The 25760-nt window shown below is 39.7% G+C and overlaps 2 protein-coding genes and 1 pseudogene across 2 annotated transcripts; 1 reads left to right on the top strand and 2 right to left on the bottom strand.

Moving 5' to 3' along the window:
* Positions 1 to 1305: 1305 nt before the first annotated feature.
* Positions 1306 to 1418, bottom strand: LOC143852144 (U6 spliceosomal RNA; annotated as a pseudogene).
* Positions 1419 to 1969: 551 nt separating this feature from the next.
* Positions 1970 to 4725, top strand: LOC143851045 (Tetratricopeptide repeat (TPR)-like superfamily protein). The gene has a single exon (XM_077360370.1). The coding sequence runs from the start codon at positions 2018 to 2020 to the stop codon at positions 4226 to 4228; it is 2211 nt and encodes a 736-aa protein (XP_077216485.1). The 5' UTR covers positions 1970 to 2017; the 3' UTR covers positions 4229 to 4725.
* A 1319-nt stretch (positions 4726 to 6044) lies between these two features.
* On the bottom strand, positions 6045 to 8823 carry LOC143850395 (uncharacterized). The gene is made up of 4 exons (XM_077359653.1): positions 8151 to 8823; positions 7864 to 8045; positions 7590 to 7782; positions 6045 to 6961 (listed from the first exon to the last, which is right to left on the bottom strand). Exons 1-4 carry the CDS (start codon positions 8821 to 8823, stop codon positions 6045 to 6047), a joined length of 1965 nt encoding a protein of 654 aa, XP_077215768.1.
* Between the last annotated feature and the right edge of the window lie 16937 nt (positions 8824 to 25760).

Below are 25760 nucleotides of genomic sequence, written 5' to 3'. Positions count from 1 at the left end.
TCTGATCGGTAAAAATTTCGGATCTTGTGATTTGTCCGTTTTCGTTCGGATTTGGATGGTCCATCGACTGTCTGGGTCCATTGACACCCTATTCTCTGGCATGTTATTACATTAGCAGGTGAGCTTATTATTTTCCTAAAATTAAAAGGTAAATGATATTTCTAACTCCCCTTTTTAACCTTTGCACCTTTTTCGTTTTGTTTTGTTATTTTAAACTGATAACGAGACTCTGGCTGTTAGGCTCGTTCCCAACAGACACTGTGGTTAGGGGTGTAAATGGATATTCGGAAATTCGATTACCGTCCGCATCCGAATCCTTTTAAAGCGAATGTTATCCGAATCCGTTTCAAGCGGATATTATCCGAATCCGTTTATGAGATATCCGGCTCTTAGCGGATGCGAATCTGGTAAATGGTATATCCGATCCGTTTAACATCCGAATCCGAGAAGTAAATCCTTTTTATTTATTATTAATAATATCATTAATATTTATTTTTAGTAATGACACACTATCTTTTGTTTCTAAAAGAAAAGTGAATTTTCTTTTTAGAAAAAAAAAACAAAAACAAAAATAGCCCAAACCCATTCCATCATATACAAAAAAAAAGGGAAAAACTCAAAGACCATTACCAACACTATCATTCATCCCCACCGCCTCCCTCTCTCTGCCTTTGTTTTAAAAGGAAGAAGAGGATCTCATATATTTTAGGGTTTGGGAGCTAATTTTGTGAAGAGAACGTAGAGGTCTAGTTTTAGGGTTTGGAAAATTCATTTGAGTAAAAAGAAAAAAGATAAAGTGCTGCAATAAAATGTTCGAATTTACCGGATAAACGAATATGGATAATATCCGAATTCGAACAATATCCGGCAGATACGAATTCGGTAATAGATATTAAATATCCGTCGAATCCGAATCCGAATCCGAATTCGGATAATTTATACTGTAATCGAATTCGGATATAGCCATATCAGCTCCGAATTCGATCCGTTTACACCCCTAACTGTGGTCTCAGCTGGCAAAATGTAGTTAAGAACCCGTTGATCAGATTATCCTAAGCTTCATCTAGGTTCTACCAACAAAATCTAAACCGTTACTTTTGTAGTTCTTTATCTTATGCATAGGTGTCTGTTAGACCATGTGAGCTGCCTCGAGATGTTCTACAAGACCAATGGTCATAGATTGATTGAGCATACATGTGTGGGACTGGGACCTTAGAATTGATATTGATATATACTGTGGAGCCGCCTCACAGCCTCAACGTTTCGCATTTCCATCCCTATATATTTTTCTATTTTTTAACGATAAAATAATTAGACCATTTCTCGATTTGCAGGTGTCAATCCTTGTGTAGGGCCCATGCTAATATTACTTCTCTGTTTCATTCTAATTTTATCTGAGGTCTCCATGGGATTGAGGCCTAGCCCAACCAGAAGTAACATTACCTCGACCCTAACCTGACGCAACCAGATACTCAGTGTGAGGAGGGTCACCCTAACCCAAACCTCCTCTAAATCTCTCAACCGTAGCCCAACCCGATTTGCCAAATCGGGGTCCATTTGAATTGGGCATTGGGTAACTCCAAAATTAAATCAGTTTGGCTTTTGCTAACCCAATGGGAGAAAATGCCAACCCAACCCTAGCCGAAATCGAGTTGAACCGGTCAGGTTCGGTTGAGCTCATCTGAAGTTGTACTCCTGCATTCCCGGAAAAGATGGGAAAGTTGGTGGAAATATCATTTTCAAATAAAATAGATGGGTGTCAATATCAAAACAGTCTTGTTATTTGTGGGAAGGTTTAGTGGCCCCACTTTTCTAATAGATTGTTTTTCTTTGATTTTTAGCCGTCCATTACAGACCACTAATTGGAGAGTTAGGATCTTACAACCTAGTTTGTCAGTTCAGTATGTTCAAACCAAGACAAATACTACTACCCTTGTTTCCTCTAATAATATCAGGAATACCACTAGTTCTTCAAGTCCTTTTTCTTCTCCCTGCCATTCTCTTTCCTCCTTCCGCTATGAGAGGAGCTCTTTCTCAGATAAGCACCAACTCCATTAGAATCCCAATTTTCTTCCAGTTCATTTCAAAAACACCAACAACCCAACATAATCTTCATTGGTTTTGCTCTCAACTCCACCAAAACAAACCCATCAATGTCATTAATAGCCAAAACTCCCTTAGTCAATCTGCTAATTCTTACATTTCTCTCCTTAAACAATGCACAGACCAAAAATCTCTTACCCAAGCAAAGAGAATTCACCTCCATATGATAGAGTTCGGATTCCCTTATCTAAGTTTAGGCAATAAACTCATTGACACTTACCTTAAATGTGGTAGTATTGATCATGCTCAAAAGGTGTTCGATGAAATGCCCCAACGACATATAGTCGCTTGGAACTCCATGATATCTTCATACATTCGGCTTCGGAGAAGCAAAGAAGGTCTAAGATTATATGAAAAAATGTTGCCTGAGGGAATTATTGCTGATCAGTTTACCTTCTCAAGTGTTTTCAAGGCATTTTCTGATCTGGGTCTTCTATATGAAGGCCGAAGAGCTCATGGAAGGCTTATAGTTTTGGGTTTAGAGGTCACAAATGTATTTATCGGCAGCGCTCTTGTTGATATGTATGCGAAGTTTGGGAAATTGAGGGATGCACGTTCGGTCTTGGATCAAATTTTTGAGAAAGATGTGGTTTTGGTTACAGCATTGATTGTTGGTTACACCCAAAACGGTGAAGATGGTGAAGCTATAGAGGTTTTTGGAAATATGGTTCATGAGGGTATAAAGGCTAATGAATTTACGTTTGCTAGTGTTTTGATTGCTTGTGGGAATTTACGTGAGTTGAGCAAAGGGAAGTTGATCCATGGTGTTATCATTAAGTCTGGATTTGAATCAGTGACTGCTTCTCAGACTTCACTTCTTAGTATGTATTCCAAATGTGGTTTGGTTGAGGATTGTTTGAAAGTTTTCGATCAGTTCAGCAATCCAAATTTGGTGACTTGGACGGCTGTGATTGCGGGTCTTGTCCACAATGGTAGAGAAGAATCTGCTCTTTTGATGTTTTGTCAGATGATACGCAATTCGATTAACCCGAATGCTTTCACCATTTCTACTGCTCTTCGAGCATGTTCGAGCCTCGCAATGTTTGAACAGGGGAAGCAAATCCATGCCCATATTACAAAAACTGGATTGGATAGTGATAGATTTTCTGGCTCTGCGCTTGTTGACATGTATGGGAAATGTGGTAGCATTGGAATGGCAAGATTAGTCTTTGATAGCTTGGTTGAACTTGATTTGGTCTCTATAAACTCCATGATATATGGTTATGCACAGAATGGTTATGGACATGAGGCCATTACTCTATTTGATCAAATGAGAAATTTGAAATTAGAACCAAATGATGCAACATTTATTAGTATTCTCTCTGCGTGCAGCAATGCAGGTTTGATCAAAGAAGGCCATCAAATATTCTCCACCATCAGTAACAATCCCAACAAAGAGCCCACGAAAGATCACTATGCGTGTATGGTTGATCTCCTTGGGCGAGCGGGGAGACTCGAAGAGGCCGAACAACTAATAAGTCAAGTAAAAAATCCAGACATAGTTATGTGGAGGACATTGCTAAGTGCATGTAGAATTCATGGAAATGTAGAAATGGCGAAAAGGGCTGCGAAAAATGTGCTTGAGCTTGAACCAGAGGATGATGGAACTTACATTCTATTGTCGAACATTTATGCTTTGACAGGCAATTGGAATGAGGTTATTAAGATGAAAGCCTCGATGAGGGAGATGAGATTGAAGAAGGATCCTGCAATGAGTTGGGTTGAGGTTGACCGAGAGATACATACGTTCATGGCCGGAGATTGTTCACACCCTAGAGCAACGGAGATCTATGAAGAGTTAGAGAGGCTGATTGAGAAGATTAAGGACTTGGGTTATGTTCCTGATACAAGGTTTGTGCTGCAAGATTTGGATGAGATGGAGAAGGAGAAGTCTTTGTATTATCATAGTGAGAAGTTGGCCATTTCGTTTGGGCTGCTGAGCAGTGTTAGTTCTGTGGGAAAGACTGCTTCTATTAGGATTTTCAAGAACCTTAGAGTCTGTGGGGATTGCCATAGTTGGATAAAATTTGTCTCTATTGTTGCAGGGAGAGAGATTATAGCTAGAGATGCGAAGAGATTTCATCATTTTCGAGATGGGTACTGTTCTTGTGGGGATTATTGGTGATTGAATTGTCTAAGAGCTCCATTTGGTGCCTCGTTTTCTTGTCGGGGATTGACGGAAATCAAAATATTAGGTAGAGATTGCTACATCTGAAAATTAGTGTAGATAAGCAATCAAACTAACTAATGGTTGCAACAGTCCTAAGGGAGCAAGGAAGAGGATCCCACCCTCAAATAGAAGGGAAGAATACAACAGAAAAGGGAAGAGGCACAAAGAGAAGGGCAAAGAGGAGAGACTCAAGTTACAAAATGTTATTTCAAGAAACCAGATTTACACACCTTTCAAATTGCAGAGGGAAGACCATGAAAAAGTTTGATATTGATTGAGGAAAGTCAGTGTATCTAAAGATAACAAACACATTGAAACCAAGTGTACATACCATTTCTACTCCCAAAATCTCCAATTGAGCAGCCACCTCTTGAATGGTTGTTGGAGTGTGAACTCTCCTCCATAGACCTCCTTTTGTAGTTGTTAGATAACTACATGGTGGAGAGAGAGAGAGAGAGAGAGAGAGAGAGAGAGACTATGGAGGGGAGAACAAGTCGTATGGTTGAGAGTTGCGTTAAGCTATCTCTCCCATACGAACCACTATATATATATATATATATATATATATATCTTTGGACAAGTATACCCCTCTAAGGGTATATTACATTTAACACTCTCCCTTAAGCTGGAATGTATATATCATACATTCTAAGCTTGTTACAAGAATCTTTCGATTTTGCACATCCTAATGGTTTGGTAAACATATCTGCAAGTTGATCTGCAGATCGAGTAAACACTGTGCAAATCTCACCACTCTGAATCCGATGACAAACGAAGTGACAATCAACTTCAATATGCTTGGTTCGCTCATGGAATACTGGATTCATTGCAATATGTGCTGGAGATGTCGATGTGAACCCAATATCTGATAAGAATGAGCGAAGCCATATGAGCTCCCCACTGGTATATGACATAGCTCTATGCTCGGCCTCTGTACTTGACTTAGACACGACATCTTGCTTTTTACTTCTCCACGACACCAAATTACCTCCGACAAACTTGCAATACCCTGTCTTTGATCTCCTATCAGCGGGAGATTCTACCCAATCTGCATCACTGAATCCCTCTACCTTTTCATGTCCATGTTTTCTGAAGCATAGACCTTTATCTGGTGTACCTTTTAAATATTTGATGATCTGGATGACAGCCGCCCACTGGGAAGTACGTGGAGCACTCATAAAGTGACTAAACATACCAACTGCAAATGATATGTCTGGACGGGTGACATTCAAATAGATTAGTTTCCCAACCAATCTTCTATATCGACCAGGATCATCCAGCAACTCTCCTTGATCAGGAAGAAATTTAACATTTGGATCTATAAGAATAGCAGCAGGTTTTACCCCCATTGAGCCTGTCTCCTCTAAGATGTCCAGCACATATTTCCTTTGGGACAAGGAAAGACCATAACGAGAGCGAGCAACCTCAATACCAAGGAAATATCTGAGTTGACCCAGATCTTTCATAGAAAATTCTCCTTGGAGAAAAGACTTCAGATTATGTATGCCAGACTTGTCATCTCCTGTAGTTACAATATCATCAACATATACAATGAGGAGAATATATCCAGAACTAGATTTGTGACTAAACACAGAATGATCAACAGCACATTGCTTCAACCCAAAACGCAGAACCACATCACTAAATTGTCCAAACCAAGCCCTGGGTGATTGTTTGAGTCTATAAATTGCCTTCTGAAGACGACATACTGATGAGCACATCTTCCCCTGAGCAACATATCCAAGAGGTTGCTCCATATACACTTCCTCAGTCAGATCGCCGTGAAGAAAGGCATTATTGACATCCAATAGAGAGGCCAACCATGATTAACAGCCAACGAGATCAACACATGAACCGATGGAATCTTAGCAACCGGCGAGAACATCTCCTGATAATCAACACCAAATGTTTGAGTGTACCCCTTAGCAACAAGGCGGGCTTTGAGATGCTTAACAGACCCATCTGGAAGATACTTAATGGCAAACACCCAACGACAACCAACCGGTTGGGCACCAGAAGGGAGGGGAACCAACCGCCACGTTTTATTCGAGTGAAGAGCACCCATCTCAGCATCCATAGCAGCTCGCCATCCCGGATGACGTAGGGCATCTGCAACAGACTTAGGCAAAGTAATCGAAGACATGCTAGACACAATGGACCGAAAGGAAGGTAAGAGATGGTCATAAGAGATAAAATTCGATATAGGATGAGCAACATTATGCGATCTAGTACGAGGGGCAATAAGTGAATCATGAGGTGTAGGACAAATACCTGAGGGCGGACAATCCGACTGTGGAAGAGGATCAGTAGGCGGAGATGATGCATCTTGAGTCATATAATGAACAACCTGGCGAGGTCCTTGAGTATAAGTCTTCAGTTCAGAATCCTTAGAAGTCACAGTGGTATCATTTTGAGGTTTAGTGGCAGCCACAGGGGCTAGCGTAGCAGGATCCATCATGATAGGCGCTAGCACAGGTTGACCCATTATGGTAGGGGCATCCACGCTAGGGATATCAACATGAAGCTGTGAACCTGAGATAGAGAAGTAAGGCTGGTCATCAAAGAATGTGACATCTGCAGAGACATATGCCTTTCTAAGACGAGGACTATAACATTTATAACCTTTTTGGGTATGTGAGTAACCCAAGAAAAGGCACTTTTCTGCCCTAGGGTCCAACTTGTCAAGCCCTGGAGACAGGTGATGGACAAAGCATGTATAGCTAAAGACACGTGGTACTAATGGAAATGGATCACCTAGAGGATACAAAACCAAAAAGGTGTTTTCCCAGATAAAACTGAAGAAGGAAGACGGTTACCGAGGAAGCATGCTGTGAGAGCAGCATCGCCCCAATGAACTTTGGGAACCTTCATTTGAAACATAAGTGTACGAGTCATATCCAGCAAATACCGAATTTTTCTTTCAGCCACACATTCTGTTGTGAAGTGTGTGCACAGGATGACTGATGAATAATACCACGAGAGGATAGAAAATCATGAAAACCATTAGATACAGAGAAATATTCCTTAACATTATCAGTACGTAAGCAATTAATAGAACATTGAAACTGGTTGGTTACCTTAAAATAAAAATGACGAAATGCATTAAACACTTGAGATCTATCTTTAAGTAAAAACAACCATGTGGCCCTCGAATAATCATCAACAAAAATAATAAAATATCGATATCCATTTAATGAAGTAGTTCTTGCTGGACCCCAAACATCAGAATGAATCAGTTCAAATGGACGAGACACTCTACTACTAACTCGAGAAGGGAAGGACACACGATGGTGTTTCCCTAACTCACACGACTCACAATGAAAAGACGGAACATGATCCGAAATAAAAGAAGACTTCCTAAGCATATCTGCAGGTGGATGTCCCAAACGACAATGCCATTGATAGGCATCCACAGAGGAATGAAGAGCTACACAAACACTGGCCTGGTCAAGGTAACAAAGACCATCAATCTCATGGCCCACTCCAATCCTTGTCCCAGTCTTCATGTCCTGAAAAATACAATAGTAAGAAAAAAAGGAAACAATACAGTTCAGTGATTTCGTTAATTGGTGAACAGATAATAAGTTAACAGGAAAGGATGGAACATAAAGAACAGAAGATAATTGAAGTTCCGTCGAGATGGAGACTACACCCATACCAGAAACAGGGGATGTAGTCCCATCTGCCAATGTAACAGTACGAGGTCCCATAGAAGGAATAGATTGGAAAGAGGAAAGAATTATAGGGTTACCGGTCATATGGTGGGATGCTCCTGAATCAATGAGCCATGTTCCAGAAGAAGTGCCAGAGAGAAAACAGGAGGGACTACCTTTATGTGCAAACATGGCAGCTGGCTCTTTTTCCTAGTCCTTAATACGGAGAAGCTCCTCATATTCAACACGAGGGATAGTCAGGGACTTAGATGTAGATGGAGCCACAGAAGAAGAAATACCATCAGAAGCAGTAACAGAAGCATTCGTAGGCCTGTGTGGACGAAGCTCAGGATGTAAGTCGTAGCAATGGTCAATAGTATGACCATCCAAACGACAATGTGTGCAATGACAGCCCCCACGGCCTCGTCCACCACCATCTCTGCCTCCCCATGACTCACGACCACCACCACGACCACGGCCACGCCAACCACCATCACGGCCGCACCCACTGCGACCACCACACTGGCCACGATCACCCCCACCATATGAGACATGAGCAGATCCATCAACAAGAGGTTCACCAGACTGAGGTACTCGCATACGTTGGACATGGGAGAAGGCCTCTGCGAGTGTGGGAAGCAAACCAAAACTAACAATCTGCTGAAGGATCTGGAGATAGTCAGGGCCCAAAGAATCAAGAAATCGAACCACACTCATCTCTTCCTGACGCTTTTTGAGAACCTCAGGATCAACAGTAAATGGCAACAAGTCAAGCTCCTGACAGAGGGCAAGATAATCACTGTAGTGGGATCCTACAGATTTGTCTCCTCGTTCAAGACTAAACCAATCTGAAAACCGATCACAGATACGAGTCAAATTATCCACCCCTGAATACATTGTAGCCACATGCTCTAGATTTTCTTTGAGGATTGTGGATACATCATGGATGCAGCGATATGTGAATCCATACAGCCCCATAGAAAGGAGCGAACCACAGCATCATCCTCACGCCACTGATCATATGTCGGATCAGTGTTATGCGGAGGAGAGCGCTCAAGAAAACTGATTTTCCTATGGCCAAGTACATAAGTAGAAACTGCCATCTTCCACGGGGGATAATTTGTGCCATCCAGTTTTATTGAAGTCATCTGAAGAGGAGGCTCAACATAGGAATAGCTAGACTGAGCAGGAGACGACGAAGAACGGCCCTCATCAACCTTGAGGGTAGATAGTTGCCGGGCAGATGGCTCCACAGACTCCATGAACAACCACCAAGAATACCACAATCACCACTGAAAAATAAAATAGAAAATTCCACACGGCACTCAACAACCTACTGCAAAACCATGGTAGCACTAACAACAACCACCATGAAGTAACACCTCCTTAGCCAACAAACGTAAGAAGATCACCACCCACAATAACCACCACAGCATCCCCAAGATGAAACGACAAAGGAGAGGCTATAACACATGTAGCCAATCATCCTCATGTAAACCACCACGAAACGAAGCACAAATTTCGCAATAAGGGGAAAAGAATGATTTAGATCATGGGTAAAAAGTACCGAAGAGTTGGAATCACAATCGAGGAAGAAAGACAAGAAAAGATGGGTTTAGGGTATGGAGAAAGGGGACCGAAGGTGCTGATTTTTTAATTGGACAAAAAACTAGGGCTTTGTGAATAAGATGAAAAATGAAAAAAAAATTGGGAGGAAGAGTTAGGCGAAAATCAAGAGGATAGGGCATGGGAGATTTGTGCAAAGTTTGGGTTGGAAATCCTAAACGGTTAGGGCTGAAATCAAAAACCCAAAATAAAAAGAGAAGGGATTGTGTTCGTCTCGTCTTGTCGCGTCTTCAGGGTTAGGGTTTTAGAAAGAGAAGGTTTTGGGTTTCTTCAAGGATGGGTGGTCTGATCATCAACCTTGAAGCTCTGATACCATGTTAGATAACTATATGGTGCAGAGAGAGAGAGAGAGAGAGAGAGAGAGAGAGAGAGAGAGAGAGCGAGAGAGAGAGAGAGAGAGAGAGAGAGAGAGAGAGAGAGAGAGACGATGGAGGGGAGAACAAGTCGTATGGTTGAGAGTTGCGTTAAGCTATCTCTCCCATACGAACCACTATATATATATATATATATATAATATCTTTGGACAAGTATACCCCTCTAAGGGTATATTACATTTAACATTAGTGTTTTAAGTGATGGACTGGTGGACCCCTTACTAGCCAATAGGATATAATATAATTTAAGTGAATGAGTCACTTGGTGGATATTTTCTCCTTCGATCCTTTTTCGAAGATAGTTGTTTTTCAATTCCTTAGAAAATGTCACTCATGTTGTAGAACGATAATACTTTTCATTTCTTCCCCAAGTAGTTGAGACTGAAGTGACTGTTTTAGGTTTTTTTTTTTTTTTTTTTTGTTAGGGGGGAGGGGGACCCGAGACTGCTTAAAACAGTCTTCCCCAAAATGTCAAGTGACTGTTTTAGGTGTTTTTGTTTTTTTTGTTGTTGGTGGGTTAGTGGGACCGTAGATATTGGAGGGGGAAAAGGAAGGAGAAAGACAGGAAGAAGGGACAAAGAAGAGGAAGAGAAGAAGAAGAAGAAAAAGGAAAGAAATAGAAGAGCAAATAGTATAAAAGGGAGGGGATGGGTATCTTGCACAAAGGTGGAGAGATTTTCTCCTTTTTTGTGTAAAAGGGCGTGGAGAAACTCCACTTGCAGTTGCTCCTTGGGAGATGCATGAAAATCACTTCAAAAATTAGGGTTCCTCTCCTCCTTAGACCTCCTTCTGTAGTGTTTTAAGTGATGGATTGGTGGACCCCTTACTAGCCAATAGGATATAATATAACTTAAGTGAATGAGTCACTTTGTGGATATTTTCACCTTCGTTCCTTTTCAAAGATAATTGTTTTCCAATTCCTTAGAAATTGTCACTCATGTTGTAGAACGATAATACTTTTCACTTCTTCCTCAATAGACTAGATGAACTTAATTTCATTTACGATCCTCTTTCTTTCTCTTTGAAGATGCGATTACTCCTCTCCTTGCAATGATTTTAATTTTTATATAGAATTTCTCACAAGATTTCTATTGGCCCAAGTGGCACCCCAAGAGAGGGTGAATTGGGTTTTCAAAATCTTTCGCTCTCTTTTAAAATAATTAAGAAATTAAAGTAAGAACAAATTAAAATTTTTAACGATGGAGATAAAAATCAAGATATAAGAATAAATAACAAAAGTAAAGAAAGGTGCACCCGGATTTCTATAGTGGTTCGGCCCTAAACCGACCTACATCATCTCCATGAAAACTTCCCTTTTCGTGGCTTCACTAACCCGGTCTTCTTATGGTTTGTAGACTTCCCTCTTGATGGCTTCACTAACCAAGTGATGTTTTCTATTTGGCCCAATCAACTTCAACAATTCATATCTCCCTCGCTCCTTATTAGATTTCAACATTCTTGTGCATTCAAGAAAGCTAAGAGGGTCTAATTTATGTTAACCCCTAATGCCATTATCCACAAATTTCAATGAAGGACTAGTTTTATGTAAACAAAACTATAAGACTTGACTTGAATCTTCAATTATGTCTTCTTCAAGTGTCAAGATCTTCTTTTCTTCTCCTTTCTATGGCTTATTTGATCCTCAAATCAATCCATGTTCCTTGACTTTGATCTTTGATAGAGTCTTCAAATAGCTTGCTAATACACTCATATTATTACAAAACAACTAGTTTAAGTATCAAGTGGTGTTTGGAATCACCAAAACATAACTTAGAAGATTACAACGGTTGAGCCCTTGGGCTTCCAATTTACAAATATGAAAAATTAACGAATTATTCGTTTCTAATTGGGGAAAGTTACATTTAATTAGAAATGAGAGGATTTTTCAGTCATCAAGATTTTTAAAGTTTAAACAAGAGGGAAATATTGCATCTTTTTCATATTTTTTAAACTATTTAAAGAATTTTATAACTACGCAAAGCTCGCAGATTACAATATCAACAAATCCGTGTTTGGCATAACCATTGACAGTGGCGTCATAAGTTGCCACATGTCAAGATATAAGGCTTGTTATACTAGGTTTCAAATGGAGAGTTTCTAGAACTCTCAAGATATTGATATATAGCTCCATAATCGAATTACTTGGATGTTTTTAGGATGTTGACATTTTGTTAGAATGAATGCAAAACAAATTGACCTCAAAATACAGTGTGGCACTTAGATCATACTTGGACAAATAAAACAACGGATAGATAAGGACAAAGATACATTAGACAAAGAAAAAAACAGATATATGGAAAAAAGGACACATAGATCATGGTTGGACAAATAAAAACAATGATGGATAAGATGGGTGATATTTCCGGGATTGTTAAGATGAGTTATATTGTTGCTCTGCCGAGTGTAGGAATGACTCTGATGCACAAGTTAGTCCCGCCTTCTACTATGGTGAAAGGGATGTCATCTCGGTCTTTTACCTGCCCTCACAGAAAAGGGTACACTCGGTGTGGGAACTCTAGGGGAACCCTTCGATACTCGAGTCAGACGGAGGCAATGGAATGAAAACTAAGCACATAGGTGGGAGAAGAGTGATGAGTCTTGCTCAGTGGTCAGAGTGGAATAACTACACGTGGGGTGTGTGGTGTTCTGATGTTGAAATCCCAGGTGTGATGGGAACCCAATTCACCCCCGCTCTTGGGTTGCCATCACACCTTGGATTTCAATTGGTATCAGAACCCAAGGGTCTTAATTAGGATTTTTTTATTTTTCAACAATTTAGAAGAAAAAAGATCATGGCAATCCCATCCGGATATGACGAAGGCCAATCCGTATCTATACCCCCTTATTTTAATGAATTTAACTACGGGTATTAGAAAACCCTGATAGTTTTTTATGCAATCCGTGGATTATAAGATGTGGGAGCTAATTGAGGATGGTTATATTCCTCCCCCCAATCCAAGAAGTGAGTGGTCGGCCGCCAAGAAGAAGAGGGTCGCTTTGAATGCCAAAGGAGTTAACACAATCTTTTGTTCGTTATCTCCCGAGGAATTCAATCGGGTTTCTAATTGGACAACAGTCAAACATATTTGGACTACCCTCCAAAACACTCATGAGTATACTTTACAAGTAAAAAAGCCAAAAGTTAATCTTCTTGTTAGTGACTTTGAAGCATTTACAATGTATGATCATGAATCTATTTCCGAAATGTATTCACGTTTTACTAATCTTGTGAATGAGCTTGACAGTCCAAGTAAAACCTATACAAATTTGGTATTGAAATCCCAGGGGGTGATGGCAATCCAAGAGGGGGGGGGTGAATTGGGTATTTAAAAATTCTTGCAAAAAACAAATGCGGAAGCGAAATCAAATGGCAAATAAACAATCAAGCACACAAAGTAAAAATCCAATGCAAAACAGAAAATAAAGAGCAAGGGTAAAGAGAGAGTGCATCGAGATTTTTAAGTGGTTCGGTCCCAACCTCGAACCTACTCCACTCCACCAACAAAACCCTTGATGGCTTCACTACAGATTCCTTTAATGGCGAGGAATCAACCCAATTACAACTTGGTTCAGCTATGCCTCGCAAGACTCACCACGAACCGGAGAAAGCTTCGCGTCTCCAACACTCGCTCTTGGGATGGCTACGCGTCCCTTCGCACTCGCCAATTTACAAATACGTAAAAGAAAATGAAAATACAAAACCCTCTTCAATGGTGGATGAAGCTCTCAAGCTTGTACAAATAAAACTTGCTCAAAAGATGTACAAATTGAAGCTCTAGATCTAATCCCTTTAGATATATCCCAAATGAGGCACAAGGGTGTTAATCACTCTTCACAAAGATTAAAACATGTTTGGGAATGTAAGAGTTGTGTCTTAAGAGGTCTTAAATGAGGTATATATAGCTCATTTGAAAATATGACCGTTTGAGGGAAAAAGGGTAAAAAACTGGGTTGAAAAAGTCAAGCGCCGTAGGCTCCAAAGGCTATATTGCCAGGCTGTCGCGGTCGACCGAGCTATGGAGGTCGCTCGCCTTTATCGGGTTCATCTTTTTATTTTCAAATTTCAAACCGCAGCGGTCGACCGAGCCATGGCGGTCGTCCGGGGAGAGCAACTTGGACATATTTATTTTTGTCCAGATTTCTATCCGCGGTCAACCGGCCCGACCTTATTGGATTGTTTCTGTATCGACAGAAACATATCCGCTGTGGAAGCCAAGTTCTGGATTTCCAGACTTGCTTCCGCGGTCACCCGAAAAACCCCGGTCGACCGGCCCTGGTAAAAATTCTATTTGAACTTTAAAACTTCAGGGGCTTTTGGGCCAAGGTCTTTGGGCTTTTCCCTATGCTTTCAAATATATTTTCAAATACATTTTCAAGTTAATTTCAAATAATTTTTAAGGCCTTTGAAACTCAATTACTTGTGCCTCTAAAAGGGATGTCTAAGTGGGATTAGACTTACATTCTAACACAAGACAATTACAAACAAAACTTCAACTTCGAAGCTCTTCATGTCTTCGTCACTTCCATGGATCTTCTCTTTGATGGTTTGGCTCTTCAAGATAACTTCTTGATTTCTCCAAGCCTCAAGAATCCTTTGGCTTCCAATGAGATGTCTTCAATTGGTTCATGCCACGATCCATGCTTCCTTGACTTTGGTGTTTGATTCCTTGATTTCCAATACATACACTTTGAAACATCAAACACATTAGATAAACAACACAAATCAACTTGTGTTTGGAATCATCAAAACAAGAAGGTAATGCCACGGTGGGAACCATTGGGCTTACAGGTATTAGTGACAAAGCTTCTCTGGTGTCTTCCTTTGTGTTGGGACTCCAAGGTCACTGCAATCGAAGAATCAAAAGATCTTGACAATGTGAAGTTAGAAGAGTTGGTTGGCTCCCTCATTACACATGAGAAGAAGATGAAGACAAGGGAAAGCCAACTTGACATCAAGAAGAAGTCCAAGGACAAGGAAAGGGCTCTAACTTTCAAATCCAAGGCATCCACATCCTCATCATCCTCAAGATAGCGAAGTGAAAAAAGCCTTTAGAAGATTCAAGAAGATGTGGAGGAAGAAAGAAAATAAAGGAAAGAACGATAAAAAGAATAAGGAGGAGAAGAAGGAAGAAAAGGAGTAGGATCCAATGAGACGCTTTGAATGTGGTAAGCTCGGACACATAAGGCTGGAATGCCCCTCCTCAAGAACGAAAGAAAGAAGTATGGGTAGAAGAACCATAGAGCACAAACGGCAAATTGGGACAGTCTACGTGTAAGTGAAAGTAGCTCATCATCAAGTGAGAGATCAATCAAAGAAGAAGCAAATATTTGTGTCTCGACCCACAAAGTAGATCCAATGCATGTTTTATGGCTGCCATTCACAATGAGGTAAACTCTCACTCTTCTATCAGTAGAGTAGTAGTAGTAGTGAGGATGATATATGTTATAATGAAGTTTGCAAAACTTTGAATTTATAAATGTCTAAAAACAAAGTCTTGAAGAAATCTATTTCAAAAATTGAAAATGATTTTGAAATTTTAAATTTAGAATCTTCTTCCCTATCTCAAGCCAAAGCTCAATTGGAAAATAATTTTGAAGATTCTAAGCTTGAGAATAAGACCCTTAAGGGTCAGTTGGGAGAAAAGAGGATAATGGGTCTTTGAAATTCCAAAGGGCAACACACAAGAGTGGGTGAATTGGGTGTTTTAAAAAATTTCTATTCAAAAGTTAGGGCTTATGAAATTAACCTAGTTACTTCTAACCCTTGTTCAAGATTATATTCAAATAAAAAATGGAAAGAGATTACCAATTACACCACAAGAGAGAGGAGAGGGAGCAAGGAGACTACACGACGATTTTATAGTAGTTCGGTCACAACTTGACCTACTCCACTACCCAAGTACTTGGTCTTTCCTTGGGATTTTCTCCACTACGGTGAGACTCCTCAACGCCACCTCACAAAGCGTTTACAAACGATCACCTCCTCCACAAAGGGACACACCCTTGTTTACAATCCACCTTCGAAGACGTTATTCTTCGTTGCACCACCACCTTGAAGAAAGAAACTCATCTTTGCAACTCCAAATACAATAAAGGAAAGAAAATAGGGAATGAAAAGCTCTCAAGCCTCTTTAAGGCATATACAACTTTCAAGCTCACAATATTCTCCCAATGATTGAAACTAAATGCTTGGAGAGATCCTCTTGGCAAGAAATGAATGCAAGTTTAAATACACAAGAGGTTTGAAGAAGGATCCTTTTGATTTCAAAGATTGAAGCTCTAGGGTTTGAAAGATAAATGCTCAAAAGGTGTAAAATGAAGTCTTTGATGGTGTTTAAATAACACTAGTTCATTTAGGACCCTTCAAGGGCAAAATCATAATAAAACTAGATAGGTACACCTACCCTGCGCAGGCCCCAACGGCTCTTTCACTAGACCGGCATGGTCGACCGGGCTACGGTGGTCGCCAGCCCTTATCGGGCACCCTTTTCTATTTTCAAAATTCAAACCGCTGCGGTCGCTCGCCGAGGGCTACCTGTCTGATAAAACATTTGGCTCAAAACCTTTTACGATCGACCAGCCTGTAGCGGTCGCCCGCCATGGGCTACCTGTTTGAAAAAATTATTTTGCATTTGAAACATTCTGCGGTCGACCGGTGGGGTTGTGGTCGTTCACCGAGACCAACCTGGATGTTTTCTGAATTTTCAGAAAACTGATCCGCGGTCGACCGGCCCGCCTAAATTCGAGATGTCCTGGATTTCTATGTACCATCCCGCGGTCGCCCGGCCTAGCCCGGTCGACCGGCCCTGCTTTAAAAACTTGTTTTAAAATAGCTTGTGCGAGGAACTTTGGGCCATGTTCTTTGGACTTTAAACATGTGTTTTCAAATGCATTAATGCACGTAGAAAAATGGTTTTAAAGATGATTTGAAAACATCTAAACATGCAAACACTAAATGCCAAGAGGACTCCAATGCATTCTAAACGTATGAACCTTGAGTCTTCTTGATCTTCAATCTTCTTGGGTGCTTGCATGAGCTTCTCATTGTCTTGAGATAGTCTTCAAATACATTCTTGCACTTGTGGATCTCTTGATTCTTCGATACACCATACGGCTTGAAGGATGACCACCAAGACTTGACTTTCTCCAAGACTAGCTCTTGTTCTTCTTGCTTCAAGTGTTGAAATGAATATAACCTGTCTAAATCACAACACTAGAGAAGCCATTAGCAAACTACTATCAATTTGGGTTTGTTGATCATCAAAACAAAAGAGGGATGTACCCTTGGGCTTACATTCTCCCCCTTTTTTTATGATGACAAACCTAAATTGATTATGAGGTTGGAGGCTCCTCCTTGATAAAATATTTATGCGAATTTTGCCTCCCCCCTCAATATATTCTTATCATAAATATGATGATTAATAGATTTATGCAACAATTTAGAACAAATGACAATGAGCACAAGATAAGCATTGGTAGAGCTAACATGGTGACTAGGAAAATCATATGCATGGAACACAAAAGTGAAACAAGTGTGAGCATACATGCATACATAATCAATGTACTATTCTTCTTCCCCTTTCGTCACATAAAAAAGAATGGGGAAAGATAAAACAAGTGAAAAGTCTCCCCTTTTTTTGTGTAAAAGCTTTTGTAAAACCTTTTCTCGAAAAAAAATTTCTCCCCTGTTTTTGTAGAATACATGCCTAAATAAATATAGTACTAAGAATCAAATAGACATGGTCATGGTCTTGATGAGGCATGAAGCCAAATGATTAGATGTCTTAGTTAAAAGGTGAGTGTACACTCTTCATCTTACTAGGTAAGAGGATTGAGAGTACCAATTGAGTAGCTTTTAAAGTTAAATTGACATCATCACCATGCATTCAATAATACACAACCATGCAATAGTTCAAAATTCTTTTACTTGTTGAAGTGACCACATATTCAAACCACTCCTAAGATCACAAAATCTCTCTTCACTTAGGAGTTTAGTGAATATGTCAGCAAGTTGAGCATCAGTGTGAATGTACTCAATTGATATGTAACCTTTATGTGAATGATCTCTAAGAAAATGATGTCTTATTTCTATATGCTTTGTCCTAGAGTGTTGAATAGAGTTCTTTGTTAGATTGATTGCACTTGTGTTATCATATTGAATTAGAACACACTCAAATTTAAGACCATAATCTTCCAAGGTGCTCTTCATCCAAAGGATTTGTGCACAACAAGCTCCTGCAGCAATATATTCGACCTCCGTAGTGGATAAGGCAACCGAATTTTGTTTCTTACTAAACCAAGATACAAGGGATCTACCTAGAAACTGACAAGTGCCGCTTGTACTTTTTCTATCTACTCTACATCTGGCAAAGTCAGCATCTGAATACCCTACTAGGTTGAAATTATTGGAATTTTCAAACCACAAACCTCGACTAGGAGTCCCCTTGAGATACTTGAATATTCTTTTTACAGCTCGCAAATGGGATTCATTAGGGTCTGACTAAAATCTAGAACATAAGCAAACACTGAACATAATGTCGGGTTGGCTAGCAGTCAAATATAGTAGACTCCCTATCATACCCCTATATTTCTTTTGATCAATAGATGGGCCGAGATCATCTTTGCTTGGTTTGGTGGATGTACTCATAGGAGTAGGCTTGGTTGGAGCACTATCCATCCCAAACTTTTTAAGTAATTCTCTTTTATATTTTTGATTAATGAATACGCCATTTTTTAATTGATGAATTTGTAGACTTAAAAAATATTTAAGTTCTCCCATCATGCTCATTTCAAATTCATTTTGCTTGCATTGGGCAAACTCATTACACATAATCTCATTTGTTGAATAAAAAATGGTATCATCAACATAGACTTGCACAATGAGTATGTCATCTTCTTGCTTTTTGATAAAAAGGGTTTTATCAACCTTACCCATATCAAATCCCTTGTCGAATAAGAATGAACTAAGTCTATCATACCAAGCTCTAGGAGCTTGCTTTAGTCCATATAAGGCTTTGTCCAACGTATAGACATGGTCAGGGAATTTGAAATCTTCAAATCAGGGAGGTTGTTCAACATAAACTTCCTCCATTATGAACCCATTTAAGAATGTGCTCTTGACATTCATTTGATATAGCTCGAATCCTCTATGATAAGCAAATGCAAAAAGCATCCTAATGACCTCTAACCGGGCAACGGGTGCAAATGTTTCATCATAGTCGATTCTTTCTTCTTGATTGTAACCTTGGGCTACCAATCGGGCTTTATTCTTTTGAATCTCTCCTTGTTCATCTAGCTTATTTCTATAGACCCATCTAGTGCGAATCACTGGATGGTCTCTAGCTCTAGGAACTAATTTCCAAACTTTGTTTCTTTCGAATTGATTTGGTTTCTCTTGCATGGCAATAATTCAAAAATCATCTTTTTCAGCCTCATCTATACTTTTAGGTTTTATATGTGACAAAAATGCAGCAAATTCACACACAGTTTTATAGTGAGACCTAGTTTTGACTCCTTGAGAGGTATCACCAATGATTTGGGTACTTGGGTGATCGGATAGAATCCGTTTCCCTTTCCCTTGATCATCAACATCTTTAGGAGGACTCTCTAGCTCTAGTGTCTCTAAGGTTTCACTAATATCATCCACATGCACTTCATTTTCAATTTCATTTTGGTTTGTGTTTCGGAGGATAACTTCATAATCATCATTATCATGTGACTTTTTCATTTCTTCACTAAGTTCATCAATTTCACATGTATGACTTCTTCAACACATAGTATTCTTCTATTGAATGCTCTATATGATTTACTTCTAGTAGAGTATCCAAGAAAAATGCCTTCATCGGATTTAACATCAAATTTGTGAAGGTTGTCTTTGATGTTCAAGACATAACACTTACACCCAAACACCTTAAAGTATTTAATATTTGGTTTTCTATCATTCCAAAGCTCATAAGGTGTTTTGGGAGTGTGAGGTCTAATCATGACTCTATTAATGACATAGCAAGCCGTGTTAACGGCTTCTGCCCAAAATATTCTAGGCACATTCTTATCATGAAGCATAGACCTAGCCATTTCCTGAAGAACCCTATTTTTCCTTTCCACTACACCATTTTGTTTTGGGGTTCTAGGTGTTGAAAAGTTGTGATCAATTCCATATTCTTTACAATATGAACTAAAGTGAATGTTTTCAAATTCGGTTCCATGATCACTCCTAATTTTTAAAATCTTACATCCTTTTTCAACTTGTAATCTATTGCATAAAGTATAAAATTTTTCAAAAGTTTGGATGAAAGAAAAGAAACCCAAGTAAATCTAGAAAAATCATCAACAATCACAAATACATATCTTCTACCATTAAGACTACATATTTTCATGGGACCAAATAAATCCATATACAATAATTGTAAAAGTCTAGAAGTAGATATGATATGCTTGGATTTGAAAGAATCTTTATGTTGTTTACCAAGTTGACAACCTTTACATACAAGATTATTTTTAAATTTCAACTTTGGTAAATCTTTCACAATCTCCTTTGAAGCAAGCCTCGACATTAGATCTATATTCGCTTGGCCTAACTTTTTGTGCAAAATCCATGAATTGTATTCCAAAGAGGAAAGACATTTCACGTCTTGGTCATCAAGCTCTTCTAGGACCAATGAATATAGGCTTCCGTCTCTAGCCGCTACAAATTTGATTTTACTTTTATTTTTCTTTTTAACTATGCATTTGTTGTTTTTAATAAAACTTCACAATCAACATGGCATAGTTCGCTAATACTTAACAAGTTTAAATGAAGACCTTCAATAAGAAAAATATTTTTAATATTAAGGCCTTTACATTTAATGTTACCTTTCCCAATGATTCTCCCTTTGCCATTGTCTCCAAATGTTACATGACCTTTGTCTCGCATGACAATGCTAGAGAATTTGGTGGGGTCTCCCGTCATGTGCCTTAAGCATCTGCTATCCAAGTACCATTTGTTTGTTGTGAATCTTGAGCTCAAGCACCCCTACAAAAAAGATTTAAGTCTTGCCCTTAGGTACCCAAGCAATGCTGGGTCCTCCAATGTTAGTATAAAAAAACTTATCTTATCTTACCCAAACAAGGTTAGATGATTTTCTCAATCTACATGCATAATTGTAATGTCCCAGTTTTCTACAATAATAACATGTAGGAGAATAAGTGTTAAAGTTCTTGTAAGGGGTTTTGGACTTGACAAACATAGTTTTGTAAGCAACTTTCTTTTGGGGCTCTTAGTAGCCAAGACCTTGTTTTCCAATAGAAACCTTGCTTGCTAAAATTTCATCAAGCTTGTCATTTCCACATGCATGTCTAAGAACAAGTTTATCATTTTCACTAGTAAGTCTCTTGTTCTTAACATACAAATTTTCAATATCAACATATAATTTTTTATTTTATTCCTTTAAATGATCCAACTTACATCTTAAATTTTCATGTTTCCCTTTAAGTAAAGTGTTTTCCATGAAAAGTTTATCATTTTAAGAGGATTTCTTCAATTTTTTATTTTTGTAAACTTCAAGGAACAATGCTTTCTTAACTTCTTGACATGTGCCAATTAGTTCATTCATGGTAGGTTGTTCATTTTTATTATCACTTTCCCTACCACTCCTACTAACACTATCACTATTAGTAAGAAGAGAGTATAGAATTTGACTTACATTGAGTTGAGATGGGATCACTTGTCATATAGCATACAAAATTTGATTTCTCATCTCTACTCGAGTTGCTTTGTGATGTGTCGCTTAAGCCATCCCAATTGATGCTGAAACTCTTCTTCTTCTTGTCATCTTTTCGTTTTCTTCTACCCGAGTCCTTCTTGAGTAATGGGCATTTGGGACGAATGTGTCTCTTTTTGCTGCATTCGTAGCATCAGACCGGATCATCATCTTCTCTTCTTCTTCTATCCTTGGCTCTCTTAGGGATTTGCTCCTTCTTGAGGTTCGGTTCTTCCGATTGAATCTCCCAAATCGACTTATCTTTTTGGTGAGGGGAGCCATTTCTGATGTTAAGTTCTCGATACTTAACTCTCTCTCAGTATCTTCTTCACTGTCAACTTTGGCTTTGAAAGCCACATCCCTCTTCTTTGATACTTCCTTCTTTCCTTTCCTTTTGTTTTCCCTCTTCTTCATCTTCATCTCATGGGTGATTAGGTTTCCCATGAGGTCATCAAGTCTTAGGGTGTCCAAGTCTTTAGATTACTCTATTGCTGTGACCATTGGATCCCATGAAGCCGGGAAGCATCTCCGAAGTCTTTGGACCAATTCATATTTTGTATAGGTCTTTCCTAAGGCATTCAACTCATTTACAAAATTAGTAAACTTTGTGAACATGTTGGAGATAGACTCTCCTTCATGCATCTCAAAGGTCTCAAAAGCACTAATAAGCATATTAACCTTAGATTTCTTCACTTGAGTCGTCCCCTCATGGGTTGTCTCAAGTGTGGTCAAAATTTCCCGAGCCGTCTTACAAGTTGAGACTCTATTGAATTCCTCGGGAGATAGAGAGCACAAAATAGTAGTGTCACTCCTTTGGCATCCAACGTAGCCTATTCCTTGTCGGTGACACTCCATTCCTTCCTATCCGTTGTGGGTTCAATGCACCCATCTTGGACTAGCTCCCAAATTTCAAAGTCTATGAATTTTAGAGAAAAAGCCATTCTAATTTTTCAATATCCGTAGTTTAGTCCATTGAAATATGGAGGTCTATTTGAAGCATTACCCTCAATGTAGCCGGAGGGAGCTACCGGAAGAGGATTGGATGAGGGAGGGTTATCGGTTGCCACAGATCTTTCACTTGTAGATTTTTTGATTAAAAATTTATATAAGAGCCTTTAGCTCTGATACCAAGTGAAATACCAAAGGGCAACACATAAGAGTGGGTGAATTGGGTGTTAAAATTTTTCTATTCAAAATTTAGGGCTTATGAAATTAACCTAGTTAGTTCAAACCCTTATTCAATATTATATTCAAATAGAAAATGGAAAGAGATTACCAATCACACTACAAGAGAGAGGAGAGGGAGCAAGGAGACTACACAACGATTTTATAGTGGTTCGGTCACAACTTGACCTACTCCACTACCCAAGTACTTGGTCTTTCCTTGGGATTTTCTCCACTACGGTGAGACTCCTCAACGCTACCTCACAAAGCGTTTACAAACGATCACCTCCTCCACAAAGGGACACACCCTTGTTTACAATCCACCTTCGAAGACGTTATTCTTCGTTGCACCACCGCCTTGAAGAAAGAAACTCATCTTTGCAACTCCAAATACAATAAAGGAAAGAAAATAGGGAATGAAAAGCTCTCAAGCCTCTTTAAGGCATATACAACTTTCAAGCTCACAATATTCTCCCAATGATTGAAACTAAATGCTTGGAGAGATCCTCTTGGCAAGAAATGAATGCAAGTTTAAATGCACAAGAGGTTTGAAGAAGGATCCTTTTGATTTCAAAGATTGAAGCTCTAGGGTTTGAAAGATAAATGCTCAAAAGGTGTAAAATGAAGTCTTTGATGGTGTTTAAATAACCTAGTTAATTTGGGACCCTTCAAGGGTAAAATCGTAATAAAACTGGGTAGGTACACCTACCCTGCGCAGGACCCAACGGCTCTTTCGCTGGACCGGCGTGGTCGGCCGGGCTACAGCGGTCGCCCACCCTTATCGGGCGTCTTTTTTTATTTTCAAAATTCAAACCGCCGCAGTCGACTGGGGTCACCGTGGTCGCCCGCTGAGGGCTACCTGTTTGATAAAAAATTTGGCTCAAAACCTTTCCGGTCGACCGGCTTGTAGCGGTCGCCCGCCATGGGCTACCTGTTTGAAAAAATTATTTTGCCTTTGAAACATTCCGCGGTTGACCGGTAGGGTTGCGGTCGTCCACCGAGACCAACCTGGATATTTTCTAAATTTTCATAAAACCGATCCGTGGTTGACCGGATTGGCCCGGTTGACCAGCCCGCTTAAATTCGAGATGTCCTGGATTTCCAGGTACCATCCCGAGGTCGCCCGGCCTAGCCCGGTCGACCGGCCCTGCTTTAAAAACCTGTTTTAAAATAGTTTGTGCAAGGGACTTTGGGCCATGGTCTTTGGACTTTAAACATGTGTTTTCAAATACATTAATGCACTTAGAAAAATAGTTTTAAAGATGATTTGAAAACATCTAAACATGCAAACACTAAATGCCAAGACGACTCCAATGCATTCTAAAAGTATGAACCTTTAGTCTTCTTGATCTTCAATCTTCTTGGGTGCTTGCATGAGCTTCTCATTGTCTTGTGGATCTCTTGATTCTTCGATACACCATACAGCTTGAAGGATGACCACCAAGACTTGACTTTCTCCAAGACTAGCCCTTGTTTTTCTTGCTTCATGTGTCGATATGAATATAACCTGTCTAAATCACAACACTAGAGAAGCCATTAACAAACTTCCATCAATTTGGGTTTGTTGATCATCAAAACAAGAGAGGGATGTACCCTTGGGCTTACAATCTTCTTTCATTAGCCCTCTTCTGACTACGCAGAAATATTCCGGAGAGACATTGATAAGGGTAGAAAACACCGGATTGGAAATACACGCCTTAACCAAAGCCCCACATTTCCTTCCACACTAATTCTAGCAGGAATGTAGTTCACAAAGTCCTACCGCATGAATGTAAGCCTTCTCAATGTTCACCGTACAAACCAAACCTATATTCCAAGTACATTTGTGAATAAGACCCGATAAACGAACAACAATTTGCCTCCCCTCCACAAATGCTCCTTGGAAAGGAGAGATAACCCCCCAGTTACCTGTTTAGCCTCGCAGCCAAAGTTTCAACGATAATTTTGTACAGTCAGCACTAAGCTACTAGGCCAAAAGCCAATCACGTCTCCGACATCTTCCTTGTTTCTCTATTGTTGAATTCCTCCACCACCTTCATCACATCGCTGTCCACAGTTTTCCACATCTCTGTAAAAAGAAAACATAAAACCGTCTAATCCCAGAGCTTTGTCACCATCTATAGACAGAACCACCTCTCCAACCTCCTCTTCCTCAAATTTGTCCTTTAATCTCTCCGCTCTCTCCATAGATAACCGAGAAAAGAACGTACTATCAAGCCTTGCTCCCTAGGTTTCTAACCCTCCTTAGATGTGAATAAAGAAAGCCCATCAATCCTCGAAGTATTCTTTACCCACATCCTTCCACAAGAGATTAGCGATTCTAATATTATTTTTTTAAAGGTAACGATAATTTTATTCCATAAAAAGGGGACAAGATGTCCCATAAATATTACATGATCCCACAGGACATAAAGATCCTTAAGATAAAAAACTACTGCTATTGGATCTTAAAATAAGCGTTGGAGAGATATCAACCCCATCCTTTGCCAAAGCGCCAGCGAGAGAGTTCGTGGATCTCATCCTATGACCGATCAAAGGATGAATGATTCGGATGAGATCACGGATGGCCTCCAGCGTAGAGTATAGTTTCCACGGACCAGATGATCTATTCAGGGCCCAGCCAATTACATTGCCAGAATCCCCTTCAACCAATAGGGGCCCCAAGTTGTTGGATGCATACCATTGAAGGCCGAAGAGGAGGGCCTTCACTTCAGCCTCATTGGCATCGCACACACCAGCTGAGCCAGATAACGACATGACGGTACAGCTCTCGGAGTCCCTAATCAGACCCTCAATGTCGGCTCTTCCGAGATTCCCGAGGGAGCTTCCATCAAAATCGTTATACCTACCGTACAGTGGCGGGATCCAAGCCGGGGTGCTGCTACACATTCGCAGTTTTTCCGATATGATAATATTCCAGTTGTGGAGGGCG

Source organism: Tasmannia lanceolata, unplaced genomic scaffold, assembly GCF_043159265.1.
Source record: "Tasmannia lanceolata isolate RefF3 unplaced genomic scaffold, GAP_Taslan_0.1 ptg000018l, whole genome shotgun sequence".
Taxonomy (NCBI): domain Eukaryota; kingdom Viridiplantae; phylum Streptophyta; class Magnoliopsida; order Canellales; family Winteraceae; genus Tasmannia; species Tasmannia lanceolata.
Note: the sequence above shows the minus strand (reverse complement) of the source record. Positions and strands in the feature narration are given on the sequence as shown.